Source organism: Salmo salar, chromosome 13 (assembly GCF_965601325.2).
Source record: "Salmo salar chromosome 13, fSalSal1, whole genome shotgun sequence".
Lineage (NCBI taxonomy): Eukaryota > Metazoa > Chordata > Actinopteri > Salmoniformes > Salmonidae > Salmo > Salmo salar.
The window spans coordinates 65,445,728-65,466,913 of NC_138303.1; the positions used below are offsets into that span (position 1 = coordinate 65,445,728).

The window sequence follows — 21,186 nt, forward strand, 5'->3', positions numbered from 1 at the left end:
TTATCAAATAATTTACTTACTACGTTTAATTATTACTTGATTAACTTAATCATGTAACAATTAACTCATTAGGAATTTGGGGCACTGTGGTAAAAGTTTGTTTAATAGGTTACCATCTTCCGAATTAACTCAAGAATATATAGATATCATACCAGTCACTAAATAATAATTTCCTCATATCAGTCTCATTCTGAACGTCGTAGACTCCTTAAATCTGCACAAACCCGGGTCTCACTGATAATTCCGTACCACACAAATTGATTTGATTTTTTTATTTACTAACAAGCTATGTGATAAAATTATATATATATATATATATATATATATATATATATATATATATATATATATATATATATACACACACACAAGGTATAGGTTATTGATTAGAAACTTAATACGATGACAACAAGTCCCAATCGGACTAACACAATATGACACTTGTTACACAAGATGGAGAGTTAAAGAGGGAGTAAACGAAAAAGAGAAGCAACACTTGAATACATTTTGGAACTACACTCGCCATAACCCCAATACCTTTCCCCGAACTGCCGCTCTTATGGGTAAGAAGTAATGCATGTATTTACGTGTTGAAGGTCTTCGTCGGGTATCTCTGTTGGGCCCAGGCCTTCGTGGGCCGGGTTCCGCTTGGTGAGGAGGGTTCGATTGGGCTTTCTTATTTCCGATGGCCTTCTCCTTCGTTCTCTGGTGTAAGTCTCTGATTGCCCACAGGATGTCACAGTGTCCTTCTTAGTTGTCTATTTACTTGCACTCGTTCTGGAAGAGTGGTCTCCTGAGAATGGCTAATCAGTCATGTTGATGATCCCAGAGTGGTAATGAAAGCAGTGTAGGACACAATGATTTGAAGAGAATAACCGGATGGTCCTACTTAAATTCACCTTCTTAGAACAGCTACTCATCCATAGCAATGATTGTTAAAAGGTTCCTTTGTCTCCTTCAACGTTGCATTTTGGGGTCATGACTAATCATAGACCTCAGCTGCAGCTCGTGGTCATTCTAGTCTGATATGTTAATTCAAACTCAAATGCTTGGGTAGAAAGGGGCGTTTACATCATGCTAACACACTCTCTTGGCTCCCTTGGGCGTGGCTAGTTACGAGGCAAGGTATCACAATTTACTATGATCATGTTAGAGAACTAAAATCACAATCTTATTGTCATAAAAACATTCCCTTTATCCTGGATATTTTTTATACAACGTAAAGTATGTAAACCTGATATACCCAGTGTAAAAGCTATTGAAGTTGGCAGCAGCATATCACCCTGGGTCCTACTGCTGGATTGCTTCTAAAGCTATGCAGGGTTGGTCCTGGTCACTCCCTGGATGGGAGACCAGATGCTGCTGGAAGTGGTGTTAACCTCTATGGGCTAGGTGGGACGCTAGCGTCCCCCCCGTGGTGCACTCCATCAACAGCAGGTGCATTTCAAGAGCGGCAAATTTGAATCCAAATAAATGTCAAAATTCAAATTTTTCAAACATACAACTATTTTACACCCTTTGAAAGATAAACATCTCCTTAATCTAACCACGTTTTACGATTTCAAAAAGGTTTTACGGCGAAAGAATAAATTTAGAGTATGTTAGGACAGTACATTTACAAGAGTTGTGTGTAATGTTTTGTCAATTCAAAGACAGGGTCACCAAAACCATAAAACCAGCTAAAATGATGCACTAACCTTTTACAATCTCCATCAGATGACACTCCTAGGACATTATGTTAGACAATGCATGCATTTTTAGTTCTATCAAGTTCATATTTATATCCAAAAACAGCGTTTTACTATGGCATTGATGTTGAGGAAATCGTTTCCCTCCAATAACCGGCAGTCAAGTCAACACCACAAATTAAATAATTAAAATTAGAAAACATTGGTAAAATATTATATTGTCATTTAAAGAATTATAGATTTACATCTCTTGAACGCAATCAACTTGCCAGATTTAAAAATAACCTTACTGGGAAATCACACTTTGCAATAATCTGAGCACTGCGCCCAGAAAAATACGCGTTGCGATACAGACTAGACGTCATGTTGGGGAGATCTAAAATCGAAAATACTATGTAAATAATCCATTACCTTTGATTCTCTTCATCAGATGTCACTTCCAGGTATCACAGGTCCATAACGAATGTAGTTTTGTTCAAAAAAGCTCATCATTTATGTCCAAAAATCTCTGTCTTGTTAGCACATGATCTAAGCCAGCCGGACTTCTCGTCATGAACGAGGGGAAAAAATATATTTACGTTCGTTCAAACATGTCAAACGTTGTATAGCATAAATCATTAGGGCCTTTTTTAACCAGAACATGAATAATATTCAAGGTGGACGAATGCATACTCTTTTATAACGTATTGGAACGAGGGTACCCAACATGAACTCGCGCGCCAGGTTTCTAATGGGCCATCATCGTTCCATGGCTCTTGTTCGGTCAGATCTCCCTCCAGAAGACTCAAAACACTTTGTAAAGGCTGGTTACATCTAGTGGAAGCAATAGGAAGTGCCAAAATATTCCTCAGCCCCTGTGTTTTTCAATGGGATAGGTTTAAAGGTAATACAACACATCAGGTATCCACTTCCTGTCAGAAAATGTCTCAGGGTTTTGCCTGCCAAATGAGTTCTGTTATACTCACAGACACCATTCAAACAGTTTTAGAAACTTTAGAGTGTTTCTATCCATATATAATAAGTATATGCATATTCTAGTTACTGGGTAGGATTAGTAACCAGATTAAATCGGGTACATTTTTTTTATCCAGCCGTGCAAATACTGCCCCCTAGCCCTAACAGGTTAAAGGGCCAGTAGGAGGCACCCTTTCTTCTGGTCTAAAAAAAATATCCCAATTCCCCAGGGCAGTGATTGGGGACATTGCCCTGTGTAGGGGGTGGTCTTTTGGATGGGATGTTAAACAGGCGTCCTGACTCTCTGTGGTCACTAAAGATCCCATGGCACTTATCGTAAGAATAGGGGTGTTAACCCCGGTGTCCTGGCTAAACTCCCAATCTGGTCTTCATACCATCATGGCCACCTAATCATCCCCAGCTTACAATTGTCTCCATTCCCCTGTAACTATTCCCCAGGTTGTTGCTGTAAATGAGAATGTGTTCTCAGTCAACTTACCTGGTAAAATAAGGGTTACAAAAAAAAATATACAATGTTTTTGTCATAATGTCGTTATAACAATTTTAATGACAAAACAAAATAGACATTCATTTTCCATATTCCATCTTTCATCATTCCCAACATTCAGATGTTGAAATATATTGTCCCAGTGGCCATTGTTTGATGTTGTAGTTTTTGGGCAGCAAACTCTTCATAAGGCACACAGATATTCCAATCACCCAAACTAGACCCCAAAAGGAATCGTCTGCTGCCTATGGTTTACGATCGACGTGAGGTGTCAACAAAAGAAACACATCCATCCCTCCCCCCTCTGCGGGAGAGAGCTCTGTAGAGCTGATTCACTGTAACCTAATATTTTGTATCCTCACAGGAGAGTCATGACAGATGCTTGTTTCGTAGACTCCGGTAGCTGACATCTGTCAGAAGAATCCTGTCAACATAGTCTTCTTTTTATTGTAGTTGTTTGAAACCGTGCAGTAAGTCCATTTAGATTAATACAATAGGTGATAAAGTGGTGTATTCACCTTGTGTGAATAGTGTTCATCGACCCTCCTAGGTCTGTAATTGTGTCTTTAAAGTGGCAATCAACAGTTGAAACAATAACAAAGCGTAACCTCCACCCCTGTTTCGGTAAAAAGCTGAGGGATTGGGCTAGAGAAATGTAACCACTGTCATATTCATAGACATAACTATGGGTGCAAGGACTAACCAAAAATGTACAGAGTGTGGCAACTGCAGTTTGCTCCTTTAAGTGAACCTCATCATTTGAATGCTTTGGGGTGAATGCCCTGTGGGTTTTGGCAAAAGTAAAACAAAGTTGGTGTTACACAGAAAGTACCAAAGATGTCATTGTAATTGTGATAATCTCGTGATACATTACAAACCTTCTATGTCATTAAAAGGCCACATCAATCCTTTCAAACAAAAGTAATGCTAGGTGAGATAGAGGCAAGTCATTCAACCACAAGCAGAGAACGTGTGTGTGTGTGTGTGTGTGTGTGTAAAAGAGAACAATCTGTGAATCATCAAAGGGTGTTTTTCAACATTAATAACTGTGTTGTGAAGCCACCTGTGGAAGTCCTTTGGTCCCTATATACATTTCAGTTTTGCCATTGGCATTCTTATCATGATTACACACACTAGTTACCTTTGTACTTTATTTAGCTTCATAATTGATTTTTGGTGTGGGAATTCTGTTGAAATATGCAGGGCATGCCATCACTTTGCATTTGACATCTTATATAACACGACATCGGGCTGGCAATATCAGATGGAAATCGGTATGATTCAACAGTGTATCCTCAATTTGGAGGAAATTATGATATTGCAATATGATCAATATTGTCCATGTTGTGTTAAAATGCCAAACTGCCTAAGGCTTTTTCTGAGATGTCCTTCGAGGTAAGTTTCTTTGTCTGAAGACGTCTGCGTTAACCCACTCTTCTCAAGAAAGAAAACACTTTTTTATACCATCCTTTGCTTGGTAAAATATTAACTGTTTAGAATTAATATAATTTCTTATGAAGTAAATATACATCCTACTCATTAGTGGAGTGGAATTTCAACGAGCCCTTAGAAAAACAAGAACTCCGTCCTATTGTTGAAGTCAGTAGTTTGTTCTTCTTTTGGACAGAATAGTCAACACGATGAATTAAACATGTATGACAGCAGCACAAAACAAAACAAATTATGAATGTCCTTCTGCCAACAGATCAGAGGAAACAGGCTATATGGACACAATGACGCTGACTTCTGGACACAAGTGACTAACACAACAGTTCATACACTACATATACAAAAGTATGTGGACACATCCTCAAATTAGTGTATTCGGCTATTTCAGCCACACCCATTGCTGACAAGTGTCGAAAATCGAGTACACAGCCATGCAATCTCCTAGGACAAACATTGTTAGTAGAATGGCCTTACTGAAGAGCTCAGTGACTTTCAATGTGGCACCCTCATAGGATGCCAGCTTTCAAACAAGTCAGTTTGTTAAATTTATGCCCTGGTGGGGCTGCCCCAGTCAACTGTGCTGTTATTGTGAAGTGATAACGTCTAGCAGCAACCACCGCTCAGCTACGAAGTGGTAGGCCTCACAGAACGAGACCACTGAGTGCTGAAGAGCGTAGTACGTAAAAAAATTCTGTCCTCGGTTGCAACACTCACTACCAGGTTCCAAACTACCTCTGGAAGCAACGTCAGCACAAGAACTGAGATCACCATGAACAATGCCAAGCGTCAACTGGAGTGGTGTAAAAGCTCGCCGCCGTTGGACTCTGGAGCAGTGGAAACGCGTTCTCTTGAGTGATGAATCACGCTTCACCATCTGGTAGTCTGACGGACGAATCTGGGTTTGACAGATGTCAGGAGAACGCTAACTGCCTGAATGCGTAGTGCCAACTGTAAAGTTTGGTGGAGGATGTATAATGGTCTGGGGCTGTTTTTCATGGTTTTGGCTATGCCCCTTAGTTCCATTGAAGTGAAATCTTAATGCTACAGCCTACAATGACATTCTAGATGATTCTGTGCTTCCAACTTTGTGGCAACAGTTTGGAGAATGCCCTTTCCTGTTTCAGCATGACAATGCCCCCATGCACAAAGCGAGGTCCATACAGAAATGGTTTGTCGAGATTGGTGTGGAAGAACTTGACTGGCCTGTACAGAGCCCTGAACTCAATCCCATCGACCACCTTTGAAACCTTCGACTGCGAGCCAGGCCTAATCGCCCAACATCAGTGCCCTATCTGAATGGAAGCAAGTCCACGCAGCAATGGTCCAACATCTAGTGGAAAGCCTTTTTAGAAGAGTGGAGGCTGTTGTAGCAGCAAAGGGGGGACCAACTCCATATTAATGCCCATGATTTTGGAATGAGATGTTCGACGAGCAGGTGTCCACATACTTTTGGTCATGTAGTGTATATAGAAGTCTCTTGCTCTGGTAGAGACTAGATAAATGACTGTAAAATGGAGAGACTTTGCTTACATCATAAAATTAAGGCATGCAAATCTACATGAGCGTTAAGCCTATTGTTGTTTTACAGTATATTTAGCTGTTGTTTTAGCACTGATGCACAATTGCAGTTTGGAATATTCACTACATTTGGATAATATCCCATGCCCCAAAGTATGTACTTTGAGACTGACAACATTGGTGGCCTAAAATGGAGTGCAGACATGTAAGTGTGTCAATCCAAAAGGGTACCAGACCATTATACTATACTGCATGATAATATCCCCCTGCATTCTCTCACGCTGGAAGACCAAAGTGGCTTAACCTAACATTATAGGACAAGACAGGCCGAAGAGATGCAATATTTTAGGACAAGGCATTCATATTCCCAGCAGACCTTTGTGAGCTGGCAATAACGAATGTTGTTCAATGCTACCACAAGTGAGATATGTGGTGTAGGCTTCTACATTTGGAGGTGAAAGATACTCTGTGATTATCAGTGGCAATATTATTGTGGGCCTGGGGACCGCGTGAAGCACATCACTCAAAGATCTGGAAGCCAATGACCTGAGGATGACACAGCTTTCCCCAGAAGGGGAATGGATCACTGCTATCTGCAATCCTAATAATGTAAGGTGTACTATATAAAGATGGTTCAGTGCTGTGATATAGTTATTTGGACTCTACAGCACGTCTAGGACTTTTGAACCCTTATGATAGCGATCATGACCTCTGCTTTATGGGTGGATTGTTGGAGCCTTGACAAATCTCAGAATGGAGCCAAATGAAATGCATGAAGTGGCATGTTCAATGAGAAAACAAATTGGAGTCCCCATTTGCACATCGAAACTTTCTCTCTACTTGGAAGTGAATGGAGCAGCTGTGCTGTGAGGACATCTGCTTAGCCAACTGTGGCCAATAGTGGTTGTTTATATGCTGCGGTGTTTTGAATTCTGCTATTTTTAGGCTGCATAAGATTTCTTTCATGTAATGTTACATTAAATCTCTTCTTCACAAACTGAAAACGATTGGAACCAGATAGCCTAACCTTTTCAGTAACTCTCTCTGCAACTGGAGTAAGACTCATGTTTAAGTGACGTTTAACATATCAGAGCTCACTAGATAATACTGTACCAGATAAGAGACAGGGTTGAATCAGAAATTACAATAATATACTTATGGAATACAGTGTATTATCTAACATTAAACATCATGTTTGGACCCCAAGATGAGTAACTGCAGCACAGGGGCGGAAATCCCGGGGGGGACGGGGGGGACACGACCCCCCCATCCTGGGAAAAATATGATTTGTCCCCCCCAATATATCACTGAAACATAACTATGTAATTTAAATAATATTAATAATACGCAATGAAAGCAATTGTGCTGATTATAGACACTTAATAGCGCGTTTTTAAGTTTCAAAAGATTGCGACCCCCCCCACCCTTTGCCTCCCAATGGTTTGATCCACTGCCAGTTCCTTAGCTGTCTGAAAGGCACTCAATGCACGTAACTGACGTGAGGTTAATCCAGTCAATCGCGCACACACACTAGCTGAATATGCAGAGCTAGCGCGCAAATATTAACTATTAAGCTAGCTAGTACCTATTCCATTTATGTGGCGTCGTCAAAGATGGAATCTTTGCTATCGTCAATTTATTCCAAGATCAGCATGCAGATGATGTAAGTTAGTGCTTCAAAGTCCCTGTGATAAGGTTAGCGATAAACTGAAATCCAAACTGAACAGAACTACACTCTCTTCTACCATTGTCTTAAATATATTTAACCTGTTGGGGATAGGTGGCAGTATTTGCACGGCTGGATAAAAAACGTACCCGATTTAATCTGGTTACTACTCCTGCCCAGTAACTAGAATATGCATATAATTATTGGCTTTGGATAGAAAACACCCTAAAGTTTCTAAAACTGTTTGAATGGTGTCAGTGAGTATAACAGAACTCCTATGGCAGGCCAAAACCTGAGAAGATTCCATGCAGGAAGTGGCCTGTCTGAGAAGTAGTGTTTCATCTTGGCTCTTTTTATTGAAGACTCAGGATCTGTGCAATAACGTGACACTTCCTACATCTTCCATAGGGTCTCAGAGCCCGGGAAAACGTTGAACGATATCGAGGCAGGCTCTGGCTGAAACACTTTATCGCTTTTGGCAAGTGGCCACTCAGAGTACTATGGGCTTAGGCGCGTGCCCGCTTCGACCGAATGGTTTCTTTTCCTTTGTCTGTTTATCTAAACGCAGATTCCCGGTCGGAATATTATCGCTTTTTTATGAGAAAAATGGCATAAAAATTGATTTTAAACAGCGGTTGACATGCTTCGAAGTACGGTAATGGAATATTTAGAATTCTTTTGTCACGAATTGCGCCATGCTCGTCACCCTTATTTAGCCTTTAGGATAGTGTCTAGAACGCACAAACAAAACGCCGCTGTTTGGATATAACGATGGATTATTTTGGACCAAACCAACATTTGTTATTGAAGTAGAAGTCCTGGGAGTGCATTCTGACGAAGACAACAAAGGTAAGAACATTTTTCTTATAGTAAATCTGACTTTGATGAGTGCTAAACCTGCTGGGTGTCTAAATAGCTAGCCCTGTGATGCCGGGCTATCTACTGAGAATATTGCAAAATGTGCTTTCACCGAAAAGCTATTTTAAAATCGGACATATCGAGTGCATAGAGGAGTTCTGTATCTATAATTCTTAAAATAATTGTTATGCTTTTTGTGAACGTTTATCGTGAGTAATTTAGTAAATTCACCGGCAGTGTTCGGTGGGAATGCTAGTCACATGCTAATGTAAAAAGCTGGTTTTTGATATAAATATGAACTTGATTGAACAAAACATGCATGTATTGTATAACATAATGTCCTAGGGTTGTCATCTGATGAAGATCATCAAAGGTTAGTGCTACATTTAGCTGTGGTTTGGGTTTATGTGACATTATATGCTAGCTTGAAAAATGGGTGTCTGATTATTTCTGGCTCGGTACTCTGCTGACATAATCTAATGTTTTGCTTTCGTTGTAAAGCCTTTTTGAAATCGGACAGTGTGGTTAGATTAACGAGAGTTATCTTTAAAATGGTGTAAAATAGTCATATTTTTGAAAAATTGAAGTAATAGCATATCTAAGGATTTGAATAACGCGCCACAGGATTCAACTGGCTGTTGAGTAGCCCATAGAGGTTAATGGTCTCGTTGCAAAAGCTAAATTGTCGCAAGGGAACTTTTATTGAATTATTTTATTTCACCTTTATTTAACCCGGGTAGCAAAGATTATAGCAAACACCACTGAAACTGAATTGGTGCTCGCTAGCTTTGCAAATTCAGCTATTGTTGGAAGCCAGCCAATATGAAACAAACTATTAAAATTACAAAAGGTTGCAGCATATGTTGTGTAAATGGTGAACTCATACAGCTGTCAACTCTTGTCATTTTAATCCGTTTCACATTTGCTAGCTACCTTTTAGATCGAAGCCCAAATAGAATGATTGAAGATGATAGAAGCCCATCTCCTACTGTAAATAACCTACACACTGTGTGTGTAGCCAGCCAGCCAACCAGGTAGAAAAATAAAAGACGGACATCAGAGTATTTTTCAATACACCAAAACGCATAGTAAGAACCCTAGTAGCCTAATATCTCAAAGACTAGTTGATAAAATGTTCATAAGAAAGAAATTAAATTCTAATGGAAATGTTTCACAGTGATGTCATTAGGCAGAGCAGGCAACAGATGGCACACAGATAGCAGAGTTGGGGACAGATATGCAGGGACAGACTGGCAGAGACAGGGAGTCTCAGGTAAGTTTGTTGAGTCTTTGTTTGGCAACATTATGAAAGGTTCTCCATTTTTTTGACTTGTAAAATAGGAACATAATTGGAAAATGCCATGGATACCCCCACTCTCAACTTAAACTGGTGACTGAACTAAGATTTGTTAAAGGCAATGGTATTGCTGTTGTGATTAGTTGTGTAGTTTTGGGTACCGGTAGTTAGGAGTACGGCAAACACCTCATTTCTTTGGTTCCTCAATATACATTTACCCTATTACAATGGAGGCTATGTGTTACAGCACTACTTTTGGTGTCCCCCTCAGGAATTGCTCTTGAGAAAATTTCATGTAATTGTCCCCTCCAAAGTTGATATCAGATTTTCGCCCCTGCTGCAGCAGCTAATGGGGATCCTAATAAATACTAACGATGGGAATTATTGCATTGGCTCTTATCATAAAGTTGATCCCGAACAGTTATGAACCACCTAAATAGTAATTGTCATTCAAAATAAATATAATGGTCTCTTCGTATCATCGGCATCTTATGATCGTTTTGATAAATGTTTATTTATTGAAATTAAGACTTTTTCATATTGCTCACCTTGAATTTCGGATTTAAAAGCAATTCCATTCGTTATAGAACAACGAACTCATAGTTAATGCAACATGTTGTACAAATTGTACACACGCACACTGTCCACCTCATTGGATAAAGTATGCATCGCACGCGCGTCAGGGTTCCACGTGATTAAGATTTGGTTGATTGATGCGTTGTTCAGCATTTTGTTCAAGCCTGAGAGAGGGAGAAGGATCTTAGTAGCAACTGCTTTTGAGAAAGTCGCTTTTTCGGACACAACGTATACGAGAACGAAATGTTTCTTTCTTTCCTTCATTAGAGGAGTGCCAAAGAATGGTCAACACAGGGCAGGCTATTGCGAACAGTCCGTGAGTTTTGAACCACAGCTAGGGGATGGATTTGGGCTACTACCGCGGATTGAGTGAAAATGGTCAACATTGTTGTCACTCAGGACTTCTAGAATATAAAGGCGAGGAGAATTAAGGTAGCCTAACATAGAAATGTTGTAGGCATATTATGTGGACTGCCGTTTTCAATCTGGGAACTAGATGAACCTCCAAATCACCGCATGAAACGCATTCAGTGACTTGGGTTGGGAGACGCGGAATTTCCCGAGATTAGTGGAGTGTTTCTTTCGTATACATTATGTTACGTGTGGAATAGTCTTTTTTGCCTACTGGCGGTTCCTCTCGCCTGTGCACTGGAACTTTAATAAAGGCATGAGACAGCTGGCAAAAGGCACACTTTGTTGAACCCTAGCCCGTGTACCCTACCGCGCGGTAAAAACCGACGGATGGTCTCCATTGTCAGTTGGCTACATTGTTGCATCGGGGCTTGGTTAAATGTTCTGTTTAATTGGTTCCGTATCATGGAAAACTACACCCACTGTCCAGTTTTAGGTTTCAGGGCCGTTTGGAAAACACGTTTATCAATTTTAGGCGCTGCAGTTTATAGCCTACCAGCATCAAATACCTCCGCATTTAGCGTAGCCAACTGAACGGCGAGGAATTCAACATCAATAGTTATTTTTTATTGCAATGTATTAGTACAATTGCGCATTTGTTGCATTATTTAACCCGTGGACTTGGCAACATATTTGGAACATGCATGGTGGACTTTAATTGAGGGCGCAATTGGAAACAGACGCGTGGGAGTCTCGAGCCACTTGATCCTGATACCTGTAACTTTCTTCTCCGGCTTGGAGCCCCTTTATAAAGAGAAGACTTTCGTTCATCGTGCCTTACATTTTGTTTTCATTAAGCCAGTCAGACATTTGTAGGATTTGACACAGACCGATTCAGCAGCCTAGTCTACAGCCCCACATCTTGTAAACAATTCAACGTTAGACTCTTGAAAAACCTGCCGTAGACCTAACACCGGTCGGAAGCTATATTTGAAGACTCCTGTATTCAAGACTGCTTACTGGATTTACTGAGATCTACGATGTCAATTTCACCATATCGCAGAGGAACTCTTCTGCTCTGTGTGGTGCTCATTTCTAATGGTAAGTGCCTAACCGAGTGACATAGTATGCTTCAGAATGATGATTAGCTTGGTGTCTGAACTCCATGATATGTAGGCCTACATCTCGGTTGGGTTGCGACGACTGTGGGCGGCGCCTGTTTGGTTGTTATCGGTACGCTATGTCAAGCGAGATGCGATTTTGAGATTTCAGAGTAGAAAACAGTTGCAACTTCTCATTTAGAAAACATCTTGTATTGCATCGATATGAATCAAACATTTGATTATACTGTAAAAATTGACTACAGAGTTTAAAATGGATGACACTTATATGACCAAAATTATCATAACGGAGTTTTGTAGACTACCTGAGTATATCACTACTTAAATCAGGGATTGGCAACTCTAGTCCTCGGGGCCGATTGGTGTCAGTTTTTTCCCCCCAGCTAACACATCTGACTCCAATAATAACTAATCATGATCTTCCGTTTAGAATGTGGGGGGGTTCATTTCATCCTGCCCACAGCTGGCAGCACACATGTAATCATCAATTCTGAGCTGCATGCAACCAGATAGTAATGCCCGTGCTAAATGTGGTTTGACTCTGGATGTCCATATGGGGCTAGTTGGAGACATCTGTAAATTGTCCCATGTCCATTGTGTAATGTTAAAAATACAATACCTCCAAATGTCAGTGACGCAAACCAACTATACATTAAAGTAGAACAATTTAAGGCATTTATTGATAACTAAAATGTGTGCAACATCAAAATATTGTCTCATTTACGTTGTGTAATTTATTGACGGCCCTAACTAGCCCCGGAGATAGACTATCCAAAGTTAAACCAAATTTGCCACAGTCGCACACCAGCCGGCTGAAGAGAGAACATTTGTCTTAGTCTTCCCACCTGCGAAAAACCCACATCAAACCACACCCAGAAACCAACTCTCATTTGAATTCAGTAATGGCTGCTAGCATTTCTTTAATGAATCAAATCTAAAATGAGGCCAAAGCAAGAAGTTCAGCTTCTCTTTAAATTTGGATTTGTTATTCTGCGCACACACAGCGTAATATAGGAGCCAATAGATGCATGTAAGGATTAAGTTATTAATGCAAGTGAGGTATACAACCAGTTGTATGCTTTCATTTGCAATGAATGGTCCTGGGCAAGTGCACTTGAGGGTCCACAAACAGCATCTCTCCACAAGGTGGGAGCAGGGCTGTGTAGCTTGCCACACTTTAATAACAGGTTTTTGTAGCCAATGTTTTTAGTTTCACTAGTCATCTTATTTTCTGAACCGATTAGAAAAAAAAACATTTTTAAATACCGTATAAATATTTCTGGTGTGCTCTTCCATTCAGGTTTAGGATGCGCCCTTTTGCCCCATTTGCAGTAATGCACAAAGAGGGATGCACTACAACACACACTGAAATAAAGGCTTTTACTGGTCTGCAAAGTCACTATAGTTTGCAATGTATTCCTTACATGAGGGACCCCCAAAGACAGTGGTCAGTATTGCATCACATTGCTAAGGATAGCGGTCAAAAGTAATTTCACCAAGGGCTCACTCATGATCTGGTTCCACTGAAGTGTGTGTTGCTGGCTCTACACAAAAAAAAGAAAAAAAAATGGTGCACCAAATTTAGGCACACCACAAAATAAGATTTGTTAAATTGATTGAGATACAGCCTATATGAATTGTAGTTACAATAAACAAATATAAATGCAACTTTTTTTTTTTTACTAAGTTACAGTTTATATAAGGAAATCCAGTCAATTGAAATAAATTAATTAGGCCCTAATCTATGGATTTCACTTGACTGGGAGTATATATATGCATCTGTTAATAAAAAGGTAGGGGCGAGGATCAGAAGACCAGTGGCGATTTTAGCATGTACATCTTGGTGGGGCAAAAAATTAAGTGGAATGCATGCCAGCAAAGCCACAACAATAAACAATGCATTCATTGTAATATAATGGTGACAAACGGTGCCCACAAACTGTTAAGGTCTAAATAAAGCTGTCCCAACATCTTACACCTGGCTATCAGTGGAGCATTGTCTGGAAGTGAAACAGTTCATTCAGCCTCATTTACTACCTTTAAAAAAACAAAAAAAAAAAAACAAACATGGCTGACTTGCTTAAACAAATGTGGTTTCTAATGACAATTGAGATATACAAACAATGGCATATGGGGACGACAAGCAGCTAAGAGGCAATCCTTAATTTCGATTAAGACAATGACCGAGCTAGGACGGCCCTAACGTTAGTCAATAATTATTTGTTTAGCACTTTTGAAATGTACAGTGACAGAATTCTGAACATGGGCTGTTCTTACAGTGCTCTCACTGTACACCAAGTTAGAACCGTAGGATAAATAAAGGCGGCATATAAGCAGACAGTGAAAGCTCTTCCAATATGTCGATTGATTACATTTCTCTAAAAGTTTATAGTAGAACAGTAGGTGTAATTTTGAAGAGGGGTAAATAGACCAAGCTATTAGGGTGAGGCACATGGGCTACTAACATCTTACTACACAACATATGCTTAGTATTACTTTCTTAGCTACAGTATACATATCTCCCTGGCATATTACATAATTTATGCAGCAGCATACAATACATTTTTGGATTCACATTGTTGCATCTCCATCCCAAACCACTTGCTTGGAAGTGTACGTTGCCAGACTGCCAAGAACCTTGCCCTCATCCAGGCCAAGGTGGCGAGACACGATAGTATGACACCATAGGCCTTGTTGATCTTTGCATCTGATAGGATGCTCTTGCCAGCATACTTGGGGTCCAACATGTATTCCTTGGCGTGTATGGGCTTCAGACAGAAGTCTTCACGCTTTTTGATTTGTTTCAGAACTGCAGTTTCCTCTGTTTGGAGCAACAGTGAAGTGGGCAGGGCAGTACAGATTTCTTCTCTTACATCTGCAAGCAGTCGGAACATCAGATAGGATGGCATTGTCTCCCACGATCCGTGCAATGGCTACTGCTATAGGTTTCAGGCTGCTTTACCTCTCTCTCCCAAAATACATCATCCAGGAGGATCCTCTTGATGGGGCTGTCCATATTCGCAGACTGAGATATGGCAATTTTTTGGAGAGACTCGTTTCCCTCCAGGAGACTGTCCAACATGACAACACCACCCTAATAGGTGTTGCTGGGCAGCTTCAATGTGGTGTTCTTATTCTTCACTTTGCTGCTTTAACTTGATGACCCTATACATACCTAACCATTTCCTTGGCTCTCTTGCAGAAGTGTATCCATTGTTTTCAGTGCCATGATGTCCTTGAGGAGCGGATTCAATACAAGAGCAGCACAGCCAATGGTTGTGATGTGAGGGTAGGACTCCTCCACTTTAGACCAAACAGCCTTCATGTTCGCAGCATTGTCTGTCACAAGTGCAAATACCTTCTGTGGTCCAAGGTCATTGATGCCTGCCTTCAGCTCATCTGCAATGTAGAGACCTGTGTGTCTGTTGTCCCTTGTGTCAGTGCTCTTGTAGAATACTGGTTGAGGGGTGGAGATTATGTAGTTAATTATTCCTTGCCCATGAATGTTCAACCATCCATCAGAGATGATTGCAATACAGTCTGCTTTCTCTATGAGTTGCTTGACTTTCACTTGAACTTTGTTGAACTCTGCATCCAGCAAATGAGTAGATAAAGCATGTCTGGTTGGAGGGGTGTATACTGGGCAAAGAACATTCAGAAATCCCTTCCAATACACATTGGCTGTGAGCATCAGAGGTGAACCAGTTGCATTCACAGCTCGAGCAAGACATTCATCAGCATTTATCTGACTACATTCCTCCATTGAGGCAAAAAAAACTTCTGATTCCAGAAGGACCACGAGCTGTTGCTATCAATAAGGTGTCTGATTAATAATTTTCACCTTAAATAGAAGTAGAGGGACTTCTGTCAGAGGTTGCTTGTTGTGCGCGCTGAGGGAACTTTATGCACTTGGCCAGATGATTCTGCATCTTCACATATGATTTGCCACAGTATTTGCAAATGCACACAGCATTTCCTTCTACATTAGCTGCAGTGAAATGTCTCCACACATCAGATAGTGCCCGAGACATTTTCCTGTAAAGATCAGTAAAAAAAAAAACACAATACAATTCCATGTACAGAAAGTTAGATTAAACTCCTTTGTAAGAAATGTTTTAAAATGAAACATGTATGGAAACATGTGAATTAACACTCAGTTAGCAGGCTCAGGCAAGCTAAAACCCACATGGTAGCAAAAACTAACTAGCGGAGATTAACGAGTTTGAAATAATTTAAACACACTTTGCAGTAGGCTACTATTTACTAGTTAACAAAAAATTATGTATGTCATAAAATATATTCACCCCACCCAGTATTGTAATCAATTTACCAGAAAGCATGTAGTCCTTGGCTCAGACAGTGTAGTAGTGCTCTATAGCATCTCATTAGTGTGCAAGATCTTGAGAATCAGCTGCACATGTGATTGAAGAGTGCACTGCACATGTGATGGAACAATGTACTGCGCATGCAGAGGGTTGCAATTCCATTGAATTGGGGATAGTTTAACCAAAATATGCCTCAAGACCTAGAATTGCCTTGTGTATCCCACAAAAAAGGTTCACTGTTATAAGCTAACTTTTTTAAAACTTTTTTTTTTAATGAATTTAAGCAAAATTCCCAGGCTTAACTTCCCAAAGAGAATTTCCTGGAAAGTTTTCGACCCTTTGCAACCCTATTCATATGACAAGTATTAAAAAGGATTTGCCAGTAGATTGTCAACTTGATTAATGATGACTGCTAGCTAAGATTTTGAAAGTATGATATTGACATGATTAGGCCAATCAAAGCTAAGGTACATACAGTGCCTTGCGAAAGTATTCGGCCCCCTTTAACTTTTCGACCTTTTGACACATTTCAGGCTTCAAACATAAAGATATAAAACTGTAATTTTTTGTGAAGAATCAACAACAAGTGGGACACAATTAAGAAGTGGAACGAAATTTATTGGATATTTCAAATATTTTTAACAAATAAAAAACTGAAAAATTGGCCGTGCAAAATTATTCAGCCCCTTTACTTTCAGTGCAGCAAACTCTCCAGAAGTTCAGTGAGGATCTCTGAATGATCCAATGTTGACCTAAATGACTAATGATGATAAATAGAATCCACCTGTGTGTAATCAAGTCTCCGTATAAATGCACCTGCTCTGTGATAGTCTCAGAGGTCCGTTTAAAGCGCAGAGAGCATCATGAAGAACAAGGAACACACCAGGCAGGTCCGAGATACTGTTGTGGAGAAGTTTAAAGCCGGGTTTGGATACAAAAAGATTTCCCAAGCTTTAAACATCCCAAGGAGCACTGTGCAAGCGATAATATTGAAATGGAAGGAGTATCAGACCACTGCAAATCTACAAAGACCCGGCCGTCCCTCTAAACTTTCAGCTCATACAAGGAGAAGACTGATCAGAGATGCAGCCAAGAGGCCCATGATCACTCTGGATGAACTGCAGAGATCTACAGCTGAGGTGGGAGACTCTGTCCATAGGACAACTATCAGTCGTATACTGCACAAATCTGGCCTTTATGGAAGAGTGGCAAGAAGAAAGCCATTTCTTAAAGATATCCATAAAAAGTGTCGTTTAAAGTTTGCCACTAGCCACCTGGGAGACACACCAAACATGTGGAAGAAGGTGCTCTGGTCAGATGAAACCAAAATCGAACTTTTTGGCAACAATGCAAAACGTTATGTTTGGCGTAAAAGCAACACAGCTCATCACCCTGAACACACCATCCCCACTGTCAAACATGGTGGTGGCAGCATCATGGTTTGGGCCTGCTTTTCTTCAGCAGGGGCAGGGAAGATGTTTAAAATTGATGGGAAGCTGGATGGAGCCAAATACAGGACCATTCTGGAAGACAACCTGATGGAGTCTGCAAAAGACCTGAGACTGGGACGGAGATTTGTCTTCCAACAAGACAATGATCCAAAACATAAAGCAAAATCTACAATGGAATGGTTCACAAATAAACATATCCAGGTGTTAGAATGGCCAAGTCAAAGTCCAGACCTGAATCCAATCGAGAATCTGTGGAAATAACTGAAAACTGCTGTTCACAAATGCTCTCCATCCAACCTCACTGAGCTCGAGCTGTTTTGCAAGGAGGAATGGGCAAAAATTTCAGTCTCTCGATGTGTAAAACTGATAGACATACCCCAAGCGACTTACAGCTGTAATCGCAGCAAAAGGTGGCGCTACAAAGTATTAACTTAAGGGGGCTGAATGATTTTGCAAGCCCAATTTTTCAGTTTTTTATTTGTTAAAAAAGTTTGAAATATCCAATAAATTTCGTTCCACTTCATGATTGTGTCCCACTTGTTGTTGATTCTTCACAAAAAATTACAGTTTTATATCTTTATGTTTGAAGCCTGAAATGTGGCAAAAGGTCAAAGTTCAAGGGGGCCGAATACTTTCGCAAGGCACTGTATGTGATTTGACGTCATTTTATGTGGCCAATGACCTTGAGCCTTCTTGGATGGGCAATTTTATGGCAGCAGCTGAAGGGCTAGAATTTAATGTATCCTCTTACACTTGGCAGTAAGGTAAAGTCCCCATGAGTGACAGAACACTGAGCCAATCACGGCGCAACACTCCGTATTTTCTGCTGGCTTGACCCACCACCACAGGAAGCACTGAGCTAGGCTGAAATACCTGCATTTAGGAGCTGCCTTACTCAACAAAAGAGACCATGTTGTAAGCGGCTTTATTAACTTGTTATATATATTTTTTTTTACATTGTTTGTAAACTGATGTGACAAGTATTAATGCCAAAATAACATGCAAAACAGGCAAGCCCCCCCCCCACCTGCCCTGAATGACGGGTCACCACTCTATGACCACAATTTGCCTCATGCAGTGCAACACATCCCCTTGCATATCGTTGACCAGGCTGTTGATTGTGGCCTGTGGAATGTTTCATCAGCTGTCCGGGTGGCTGGTCTCAGACGGTCCCACAGGGGAAGAAGCCGGATGTGGAGGTCCTGGGCTGGTGTGGTTACACCGGTCGGACGTACTGCCAAATTCTCTAAAATGAAGTGGCTTATTTTAGGGAAATGAACATAAAATGATCTGGCAACAGCTCTGGTGGACATTCCTGCAATCAGCCAGCATACCAATTGCACACTACCTCATCTTGAGACATCTGTGGCATTGACTTCTATTTCCCCCAGCACAAGGTGCAACTGTGTAATGATCATGCTTTTTGATATGCCACACCTGTCAGGCGGATGGATTATCATGGCAAAGGAGAAATGCTCACTAACCAGGATGTAAACAAATTAGTGCCCCAAATTTGAGATGTTATTTGTGTGTATGGAACAGTTCTGGGATCTTATTTCAGCTTATGAAACATGGAAATGTTTTACATGTTGCGTTTATTTTTGTTCAGTATATTTACCCACTTTGTTTCCCTGTCTGGTGTGGTTTGTAAACAACTTGTACACAAATGTCTCTGAAGAAATCCAGTGAATTTGAGGGATTTTTTTTTGTTCAACAGTAAATCCTTTCTCAGTAAAATAAAATAGATGTAGCATGTTTAAATTACTTTATTCTTCATTTTCATGCTGCACCTCAGTGTAAGAACATACCTATGATGGAGGCGATAGGTATTAAATCAATTGGATTGGTCTGTCAGTTTTATTTATCACAGTATATTGTTATTCTAATGCAGGTTTATTTAGGTAGGGGTGATTCAAAAGAACGATAGTACTTCTAGTAGGCATTATAAATGTCCTCACAGCTCCAACAATCAACCTTTTCTCTTTGTCATAGTACGTTTTAAGATGAATCTAATCAACTTCTTTGCATTTTATGAATACACGTTTTGTCTTGGATGGGATCAGACCTCCTGTTTTGTCGGACAACTATTCATTGTGACGGTGAAAGTGTGGCATTTTCCAACAGCAAGCTTTCTTTTTTTATTGTGCCGAAATATGTCAGTACACATCCAAAGAACACCAGTATAAAAGCCATGTTATGACAGATGCCAGATTATGTCTCCCTAAATCCTCGGGACAGCCCACATCTGTCAGTGGTTGATAGTAATGTTAGGAGAAGTCTCTCCTGAACATGCATGCACTGCCATCAGTTTGTTAAAATAATTGTGGGCAGCAACCGGAATATCATGACAATGGATATTTGGTTAACACTGAATCTAAAGTGTATAGTGCAATCCTGGAACCTATTAACACCAATCCATAGGTTGGCCATACTTTCTGGCTCATCTTCAACTGTTACAACGGCCCCTTTTACTCCATAGTTTCCACACAAACACCCTTGTCCAGTCAACCAATGGTGTTGTCTACTTAGCCACAAGTTATGACTTATTGTTATTTGCTATTCGATTGATTGGTATAACATTATTAAAATAAATTGCACATTGCATACATTACAGCAAATTATGGAAATGCATTCACATGAAACGTCCCATGTGTCAAAGTAATCTGCTTGCAGCTTTCACAGAAATATGATTATACAGTAAGGCCTAGTCTTTAATGCTTGAAGACGGTTCTACCGTTTTCTGAATGCCTTCATGCATGTCTTAAAAAAAACATCTCTTATCAAGCAGCGTAGCCTAGTGGTTAGAGCGTTGGACTAGTAACCGAAAGGATGCAAGATCGAATCCCCAAGCTGACAAGGTACAAATGTCGTTCTGCCCCTGAACAAGGCAGTTAACCCACTGTTCCTAGGCCGTCATTAAAAATAAGAATTTGTTCTTAACTGACTTGCCTTGTTAAAATAAAAAAGCAGACGAGGAGACATTGGCTATCTCTGATCAGTTAGGTATGAATATGTAGCACATACCATGTTTACTGGTGTTGTATATCTGAGTTGTCCTTCCCCTGTGGATCGATTTGTTTGAGACCGCTTTCAGTCTGCACTGCATAACATGCCTGAGGTGGAAGTGTTAGCGAAGTCATGTTTGCTTGGCATACCTCCCACCACTAGCCTTTTTACACAGTGCATACGGACACTGGATATGGACTATAGCTACCACACTGCAGTCTCAGTCCAGGGGCCTCATTTTATAACCGTACGTGTGCTATTTCTGAGAAGACAACGCACACACCAAAATATTGATTTAGAAACTTGGCGCATGCCTTGTTTCCCATTATAAATTAGACCTTCTGTAAATCTGCGTGCGTGAACGAACATAACTCCTCCCGAATAACGGCCCTCATTCACATTTCTATTAGAGGTCAAC

General features: G+C 40.4%; 1 protein-coding gene across 1 annotated transcript in view; it reads left to right on the plus strand.

Moving 5' to 3' along the window:
• The first annotated feature begins 10,643 nt into the window (after positions 1-10,643).
• Positions 10,644-21,186, plus strand: part of LOC106567556 (transmembrane protein 132E) — a 383,196-nt gene continuing 372,653 nt past the window's right edge. Inside the window, exon 1 of the mRNA XM_014137017.3 lies at positions 10,644-11,966. Coding sequence (XP_013992492.1) covers positions 11,906-11,966 — 61 coding nt within the window. The 5' untranslated portion in view covers positions 10,644-11,905. The remainder of the gene's footprint in view (positions 11,967-21,186) is intronic.